General features: G+C 44.6%; 1 protein-coding gene across 1 annotated transcript; it reads right to left on the reverse strand.

Moving 5' to 3' along the window:
• Window positions 1-351: 351 nt before the first annotated feature.
• On the reverse strand, window positions 352-7,358 carry LOC110586074 (olfactory receptor 143-like). The gene is made up of 2 exons (XM_021696223.1): window positions 7,016-7,358; window positions 352-1,388 (listed from the first exon to the last, which is right to left on the reverse strand). The coding sequence occupies exons 1-2, from the start codon at window positions 7,356-7,358 to the stop codon at window positions 352-354; spliced, it is 1,380 nt and encodes a 459-aa protein (XP_021551898.1).
• Between the last annotated feature and the right edge of the window lie 2,006 nt (window positions 7,359-9,364).

Here is a 9,364-nt window from a genome sequence, read left to right on the forward strand (position 1 = left end):
GATGTGATGAGCACTGGGTGTTATACGCAACTAATGAATTGTTGAACACTATATCAAAAACTAATGATGTACTATATGTTGGCTATTTGAATTTAAATTAAAAAAAAAGAAGTAGGAATTGGGCTGAGTCTCTGGAGCATCCTGTTAGGAATAAAGCTCAGTTCAGTATGGGGCTGAGAATAATCATGAGATTTAATAAGGTCTGCATGCCTAACTGACAGGCTTACAGAGAAATAAGTATTTAAAGCAAAAACCTTGCTCTGAAGAAAATTATGGGGACATGCACACACACACACACACACACACACACCCCATATACACACCCCAACAACCCAGCAACATTGGTTCTGCTTAATGTGCAATTCTCTTCAGGGTTTTTTCCAGAGCACACTTGACATCCTTGTTCCTTAGACTATAGATAAGAGGGTTCAACATGGGTACTACATTGGTGTAAAATACTGAGAAGAACTTCACCTGGCCCATAGAACCAGCAGGAGAGGTCTTGAGATGTGTGAACAACCCAGATCCATAGAATAGGCCAACAGTTACTATGTGGGAGCCACAGGTGCTGAAGGCTTTGGACCAACCCTGAGCTGATGAGACGTGGAGGACACTGAACAGGATCAAAGCATAAGAAATGCAAATAATGAGGCTGGATACAATGACAACTGTGCCCACAATAACAGATGTCACCAGCTCACTGGCGTAGGTGCTGCTGCAGGAGAGCTGGAGGAGGGGGAAGATGTCACACATGTAATGGCTGATGATGTTGGAATCACAAAAGGACAATCTGACCATGTCCCCTGTGTGGACCATAGCACCAGCAAACCCCATCACATATGAACCAGACATCAGAAGAGAACAGAACTGAGGGGACATGGTGACTGTGTACAGCAGGGGTTTACAGATGGCCACATAGCGATCATAGGCCATGGCTGTCAACACATAGCTCTCAGAATGGACAAAGAAACAGAAAAAAAACAGCTGAGTCATGCATTCTGTAAAGGAGATGATATTTTTTTCTGACACAAAGTTCATCAGCATTTTAGGTGTGATTACCAAAGAGTGGCAGAGATCTATGAAGGATAAGTTGAAGATGAAAAAGTACATGGGAGTGTGCAAATGAGAATTCAGACAAATTAGATTAATTAAGCTCAAATTCCCTACCACAGTGACCACACAGTTCAGTAAGAAGAGAAAGAAAAGGGGTAACTGGAGCTGAGATTGATCTGTAAGTCCTACCAGGATGAACTCCATCACTGAAGAGTCATTTTCCATAGTCACTATCTGCAGGGCTGTGATCTGTGAGGAAATGAGAGAAGTGTCACGGCCTTCTAGAGTAAGGCCTTGTTCTGTGGGGGCTCGAGTGTGGCTGTTGGGACAGAGCCCTGAAAGAAGAGCCAGGGCAAGGACTCTTCATCTTTAACTTCCTACTCTTGCTTGTCCTTTTCTTCCATGTTTTCAGATCTCAACTGTAACTCCTCACCTTCCCTGGGCTGACACAATCCAGGATGAAATCTTTTAGCATGGACACCAAAAGTGACGATCACATGTGAGAGATGAAGCAATATCTTGAAGAGATGAATAGGCTGGTCAAGGTCATACAGATAGAGAACAGAGGAGCCAATAGTTGTACTTGGGACCACTTCCTATGAAAATCCCCGAAGCTCCAAGACAGTAAAGTCACTGTGATACCCACTGCTCAACCCACTCTCTCTCCCTTTTACCTTTCAGAAACTCAGTATCCAGCTTAGTGAAAGTGCTAAGAGGTAAAAAGGCTCGGAGAGATTAAGTAACTTTTCCAAGATCACACATGTAGTAACTGGAGAAATTTGAATTCCCCTGTTGTCATGAACTTCTCCTGCCCATTCCCTTTATCCAGTCTTACCTCAAAATCACAATGAATTGTTTAGGAAGGACAAATGGCCTCCCTACAACTCTCCGCTGCTGTAGCTGTGGGAATGGAAACATCAGAACAGAAGGACTCAGTTGCCCAACTTTTTTTGCCTGGAGACCTCACTAGAGCCAGATTCCTAAGTGTTCTTTTCCTTTCACTGTCCTGAAGGAGACAACCACTCTGAATATGGAGAAGCCAATATCCCTTCTGTTTGTGGATTTGCATAAAATGTCTTCAGGGCAAGGCAAATGCATCAACTTTATGTCTCCAAATCATCAGCCGGCTAATATTGTGAATTTATCTTATTCTCTGTGGATCTCAGCAACTTGTTCAGAATCTTGAAACAAGGCTCATTTAGCATCACAGTTTGATCAGGCTCCCAAGGGAAGAAATTACTGAGCTTATGTTTACATCCTTTGCCAGTAAGTTAACATTGGTTCCCTTGGTACTCAATGTTCTCCAAGCATCAGTTCACATTGGGTCCTCTGTGCAGAGAGGGAGTAGCTTCATTTGTGTTCCTAGTTATCCTAGAGCTCATGCTCAATTATAAAAGAGGAGTATTCAGGGGCAGAGCCATTACCATTCCCAATACTTTTTTTTCATTGGTCTGTGATTGGTATAGAATTACGTCATAACTTTATACTATCCATCTTTTGGTGTATTTCATATCTATAGAAAAATATAATGGAGAAATATTAAAAGAATGAACTCTGGGGGGTACTTGGGTGACTCAGTTGGTTGAGCACCCGACTCTTGGTTTCGGCTCGTCTTGATCTCAGGGTTGTGAGATTGAGCCCCACATCGGGCTCTGTGCTCAGTGCAGAGTCTGCTTGAGAGATTCTCTCTCTCCCTCTCCCACTCTCTCTGCTCTTCCCCCAGCTCGTTCTCTCTCTCTCTCTCTCTCAAATTAATAAATAAAATCTTAAAAAAAAAAAGAACGAGTTCTGGAGTCAAATTAATCAAACTTGAATTCAAATTCCTCCACTTACAATGTGTGTTATCTTGGACAAATTACTTAATCACTCTGAGCTTATTTTACCTCATCTACATTGTAAGTTTAATAATAGTTCCTACTTTTTTAGATTGCTTTCAGGATCAAATGCCTCATAATCTCTAGCACATTTAGCACAGTGCTTGGTATATGGTAAGTGTTAAGTAAGTATTAGGTTTCCTTCCTCTTTATCCTTATCTATATCTATACATGGATTTCTTCCCCAAGTTTCTAATTCTGTACCCAACTGTTTACTAGACATCCCCACTAAACCAAATTCAGCATCTCCTTGTGGTCCCAGAACTGTTTCTCTTCTTGCTATCCTTTTCTAAGTTAATGCACCATCATTAATCTAGTGAGCTAATCTAGAAATGGGTTGTCATTCTGGGCTCCTCCTTCCCATTAACCATTAGCATCTGATCTTCGAAGTTTACATAATTCTATCTCCTTAAAGTCCCTAGTTTTTTACCCTTCCTCTTCACTATACTGCCTTTGATAAAGCTCTCTTGCCTCAAGTTTGGAATATTTTAAAGGTTTCTTAACTTGGGATCCTACCATCACCCATTTTATTAGCTTTTTATTGTTGTGTAATAAATTACTGTAAACTTAGTAGCTTGAAATAACACCCATTTATTAGTCATAGTTCTATAGGTTAGAAGTCTAGTACAGAATGTCATGCTGGATTCTCTGTCCAGGCTGAAATCTGGGTGTGGGCAGGACTGCATTCCTTTCTGGAGACTCAAGCTCATTCAGGTTGTTGGCAGAATTTGGTTCCTTGAAGTCTCCATTCCCTTGCTGGCTAACCACTAGGGGTCACTCTCAGCTTCTAGACACTGCCTGTATTCTTTGTATAGCCCCCTTGTCTTCAATCCAGCAATAACACATGAATCCTTCTTGTGCTTTGACTCTCTCTGACTTCCCTTTCTGCCACTAGCTTGAGAAAAACTCTCTGCCTTTAAAATGTTTGTGTGATTGGGTTAGGCCTGCCCTGATAATCTCCCTAATTTAAGGTCAGCTATGCCATATAACATAGCACAGTTACTAGAGTGATATCTCGTTAAATTTATAGGTTCCCCTCATACTCAAAGGAGAGAGGATTATACAAGGGAGAAAGTCATTGTGGAGTCATGTTTTAGAATTCTGCTATTCACCACTATCTTCTCTGGAAATCTATTCACACATTTTGTATAGAATTACCTATAGAGATTGCAACATTTCCTTGCTTAAATCCCTTCCTTTTCTCTCCCAACACAAGTGCAAACCCCCCACACTGTCAAAGAAAGCTCTCTAGAGTTTGCTTCCTAACTGCATCCACAGCTTTATCCCCCATATCTCCACTCCTTGAATTGTACTCTCCAGTAATACTGAAGAGTCTGAATTCCTCTCATACATTCTGATGATTTCTTTGCTCCATGTTGTTTCATCTCCCTGGAATGCCTTCTCCCTTCTTCTCACTTGGATACCACATACTCATTCTCCAAGACTCAGTCCTGTCCTCATTTCTGATGGAACATCTCTTCTGATCTCTTCCCCTGTCCCCACTCTCAGCACCTGAAGTGCCTTCTCTGTATGCTGCTGAGGCATCTTGTGCACGTTCCCACTTAAATACAACAAACTTACCTGTGTATCTTCATTACACTTAGACCGTACACTCCCAGAGGGCAAGGATTCAATCTTACTCATTTTTATCCATGCTGCTATGAACAGATTTCTTCCTTCTTTCTCCCTTGCCCTTTCTGCCCCTCCCTCCCATCTTTAATTTCATATTTCTAAATAACATGCATTTGCTTCTCAATTTGTCAGTATTAGGCCTTGTCAATTGACTTTAAGTTTGGGAAATGAAATTTAGCCAGTTTTCACCTTCCACCATCACAAATATACTTCCCAGTGTTTTCATCCTCCCAATAGAGTTTTTTAAGTTAGACCAATATTCAGTGTTTACATGATTTATAAAGACGTACATGTTCTGCATACCTTTTTTTAAAAAAATATTTTATTTATTTACTTGAGAGAGTGCTCGAGTGCCCACAAGAGCGGGGGTGGGGGGTGGGGGGGTGCTGAGGGAGAGGGAGAAGCAGACTCCCCGCTGAGCAGGGAGCCCTATCCCAGGACCTGAGTTCATGACCTGAGCTGAAGGCAGATGCTTAACAAATGAGCCACCCAGGTGCCCCTATGCTCTGCATATCTAAGTAGTAAAATACACTGATTACTTTTCCTTTACAATCCTTGTTCTTTTTTTTTTAATCCTTGTTCTCTCTACAGTAAACAATGGTCTGGATTTTTTGTTGGTTCAACTTTCTATGTTCTTACAATTAATCTCAACATTCTCCCCCAATTGTTTAAATCATCTTTCAATACTTATAAAAACTTTAAGTGTTCACAATCAAATATACATAATTAAAATACAGTAAGTTTCTATCTCACTCATTGGCAGTCCAAGACATGGTTTCTAAATCATAGACAGCTTCCTAAATATAAAAACTTGGACCTAAGATCCTTCTTGTAGCTGTCACCTTCAACACATATCTTTTTTTTTTTTTTAAAGATTTTATTTATTTATTTCACAGAGAGAGACACAGCAAGACAGGAAACAGTTTTCTCCATTGTAAATTTACTATTTTTCCCTTTTCCTACTCAATTCTTTAGAAGTAAGTCACTATGTCCAGGAGAGAGGAATTAAGTTCTACTTCCTGGAGAGGAGTTATCTAGATATATATATTTGAAATTCATATGGATTCTTGTATATTTACTTTATTCTTTGGGTTATAATCCAATAGCATCATTATTTATTTTGTTTTCCAAATAATTCCAGCTTTGGTTCTTAAGAGCTCCCAGGTTAAATCCTATGAATTTTTGACCATGACTCCATCTTCTTTTCAAAAATCAATTTTTTACTCTCTGACACTATAAGATGTTTCAGAATCATTCTGAAAGTTCCTTGGTCCAACTCTAAAATGAATCATTTCTCCAAGGAACCCTAGTTCTTATTACCAGAGAACACTATTCAGAAATAAGATCTGGGTGCTGGATGTGTTCACTGATACTAGGATATCACTGTTTCTAGGTCCTCTTGAAGCTGCCTCAGCCCCTCCCGCCAACCTAGTAGTCTTTAAGCTTTAGGAAGCACCCTTACCAGGCATGATTGATTAACCTTTCTTTGTCTATCTATAGATCATGCATTCTTTCCTAGAAAGAATAGAGCACCTCTGCATGTCAGGAAACAGAAACCAGACCCCCTTGCACAACTGCCATAATCAAGAGCATGTAACCAAGAAATGTTAGGGACCACTGTACTCGCTTTATTAACTGCCCTAAACTCCTTTAAAAACCACCGGGCCAGGCAGGAACCTCGGAGTTGGCCTTCGGACAAGAGCCCCCCTTCTACCCAAGTGGCTGGCCTCCTGAATAAAGCTCATATTCCTTTCCAATCAAAACTCTTGTGTATTGGCTTTTTGAGTGACAGGCAGCTGAACTTGGATTTTGGTAACACTCTCAGTGGAAAGGGGTGGGAAATATGTTGTGTATTCAAACTCTTGTGTGTATCTCCATATCTAATTATTTCTATATTCATCTATCTTAATATATAATAGAAACATGAATTAATACTGTTATCTCCAAGTCTAAGCTAGCAACACAAGGTTCATTACAGCCTTCCTCTTTTGCCTATTTGTATCTTATTTCTGTGACAATGGGAAACATGGCTCCATTAGCTACCATTTATTTACTTATTTGACTAGATATCGTAAGTTTAAGGTAAAAAGAAATGTGTAAAACATTGTACTTTAATTGCTAAATTTGTTTTTCACAAGAGTGTATTTGCGACTCTGACACTCTGTTACATGCATTCCGGATACCGGGATTGATTAATAATAAGTTTTAACAGAAATTTTGTCATACTCAAAGCCTTTTCCTGGCTGACCTGCTTATGATTAATAAAGATGATGTTGCCCCCAGGGCAAACTGCTCGCTGGGCCCGCGCCCCGCCCCACCCCGCTTCCTCTCTGCGCGCTGGGCAGCTCCACCTGCGCTTGGAGCCAAAGGGAGCCTCACCAAAGCCTACCCGGGGCGCGGGAGCCGGAGCTCTGGGTGCCCCCTGTGCCGCAGCGCACGGGCAGCCTCACCCTTACCTTCCCCCCGGGGAGTCTCCGAAGACCCGGCTGTCGGAGGAGGCGGCTGGCGACCCCATGCAGGTCCTGTGCGAGGGCTCCTGAGCTTCTGCAGATGCTGAGCCCCAAGGGTGAGGGGCATGCAGAGGACGAGGGCCGTGACCTGACGGCGCTGGAGAACCGGCAGCCCGAGAGCCCCAGCGGCCTTCATGGGCCCAGGTGACAGCGTGGAGGCTGCGAGAGGAGCGGGTCCGGTTGGGCACGTGCGGCCTCCGTCAAGGCCAGTGCCTTGTACCACAGCAACCTGGGAGATGACTCGAAAGCCATTCTGGAAAGTACTAGTGCCCACGGCCAGAAGCACCATGGAGTCCGTGCCCCGGCCCACGGCAGCCCTGAGCTAGGCCGCCCACCAGCTGCGTGCAGCCTGGCCCCTGACACATCCGACAGGACAAATGTTCGGCCATCTTCCGCTCAGTCAGCCTGGGGACACAGGGCCCGCTGAGCTGCACATACTGCCCACCTGCGGCGCGGAGGAGGGAGGCAGGCTGAAGCACTGCGTGGAGAGCATGCGCAAGGAGAAGCGTCTGTCGCCACTTGGAGGTCTTCTGGGTAAAGGAGCAGTTCGGTGGCCCCGAGCAGGGGAGAGGCCCCGGCAGAAGACACCAGGGAAGGCAACGCAGGAAAGTTCACGCCCAAGATCCTGGGTACGTTCAAAGGCAAGAAGTAAGTCTTCTGGCCCATCAGTTCAGGCGGGGGTGCCCGCATCCCTGCTACCGATGAGCCAGAGCACCTGGCCCTTCTGCCACAGTAATTTGGAACCCAACTGAGCACAGGCAAAGCTCGGCTCCACTTGGGACTCACTGTGGATGCTCTGTCTCTTGCCCCTCTGCCTTTCTATCCTTGAGGCCCCAGCTCCTCAATGCCCCATGCTTTACACCCCCTCCCCCCACCTCCATCCTTTTTTAGCACCTGTCTCTGGGCCCTCAGTCACCTCTTCATGCATCTGCCTCCACCCTTTTAGGCCTTCATTCAAATCAGGGAGCCATCCCTTCATGCCTCAGTCCTCCATCTTTCCGGGGGGGGGGGGCATCTTTTTGTGCTTCAGGCCCCCATTCTTTCAGGGCTTTGTGTTTTGGGGCTTCTGTGTTCTCAGGGTTCCCCTCTGTTCACAGCCTTCTGCTTTGCATCTTTACTCTGCCGCCTCTGTACTATTCTGGCACCTCATCCTCTCTCTCAGGACCTCCCACCTTGCACAGGTCCTTCTCAGGGCCTTTTCTCTCCCATCTCCATCTCACATTGGTGAGGTCTCACTTGCCCTGCTTGGATTCTCATTTTTTTGGTTTGCTCTCCTAGCACCTTCCTTGGTGGCCTATCCTTTTGCTTTGGGGAAGCAAGAGCTGGTTGCAGGCAGTTTCTGAGGGAGGGGTGGAGCCAGACCCAAAGGGTGCCTCTCTCAGCAAGTGCAGTAGGGCCAGTGCAGGCAAGGGGCAGGATACAGAGGATCCCTTAGAGGCTGCCCTGTCAATGCCAACTGAAGCAGATCTGGCTCACTCCACCAGCAAGGCTCCAGCTAGCACCTGGTGAGGAGTGAGAGCATTAGGCTTTGTAGCACAATAAAACTCAATCCGGGTAGATGATGATACCCCAGCGTCATGAAGGATCCCCGGCATCCCCTGACAGACACACATTCACAGGCCTATCGCCGGGAAAGGGATTGGATGAGGACTGCTTCTTCTTGAACAGGTGAGGGCAAGGGACATAGGATGGTGGTGCCTGAGCCCCAGCCCACTGCTCCACCGGGTCCTGGCACACTATGAGATGGGAGTAGTCTTTGCCCTGCAGGTACCCAGCAGACCCCAACTTCACCATGTTGTTGGTCTTTTCCTCTTTGTCACAAACCTGCAAAATCTGTCCAAGTTTCTTTTCTCACTTTTCTTGTATCTTCTTCACCTCCAGAGAGTAACTTTGATTTTGAATGAGACATTTTGGCATTAATGCTTAGAAAGTCCCCCACTGTAGTTTCTAGCACTGTGAAATTAGTGTTTCTGCTATTTCTTTTCCGACAGTTGTGTTTTTGTTTTTTTAAAGTGTAAGAAATTACAAGAGCAAAAGGATTTAAGAAACAAGGCCATTCAGCAAAGGCAGCAGTTCTGAGAAGCTGGAGAAGGGAGGATGGTGGTGTTTGGGGGACACTTTCACTCCCTGACAGCTTATTGTCTGTTACCAAAGCCACCTCTTAGGTAGGGGTGACAGCAGGGACTTTTTTTGGGGTGGAAAAAGTCATGTTTGTTTTTGTGCAGCCTGGTGTGTTGCTGTTCTGAGCAGGCTGTTCTAGGCCTGTTATTAAGGGAGAACCTTTGCAGGAAGTGG

This window comes from Neomonachus schauinslandi, chromosome 11, assembly GCF_002201575.2.
Source record: "Neomonachus schauinslandi chromosome 11, ASM220157v2, whole genome shotgun sequence".
Taxonomy (NCBI): Eukaryota; Metazoa; Chordata; class Mammalia; order Carnivora; family Phocidae; genus Neomonachus; species Neomonachus schauinslandi.

What these genes read in the sequence shown, in the direction of transcription:
- LOC110586074 (XM_021696223.1), bottom strand. Translation starts at nt 7,358, where the DNA reads ATGGTGCTTCTGGCCGTGGGCACTAGTACTTTCCAGAATGGCTTTCGA. An exon ending in GGAGACTCCCCGGGGGGAAG is followed by an intron (nt 1,389 to 7,015) that starts GTAAGGGTGAGG and finishes CTCTTCTTTCAG; the next exon opens with GGCTCTGTCCCAACAGCCAC.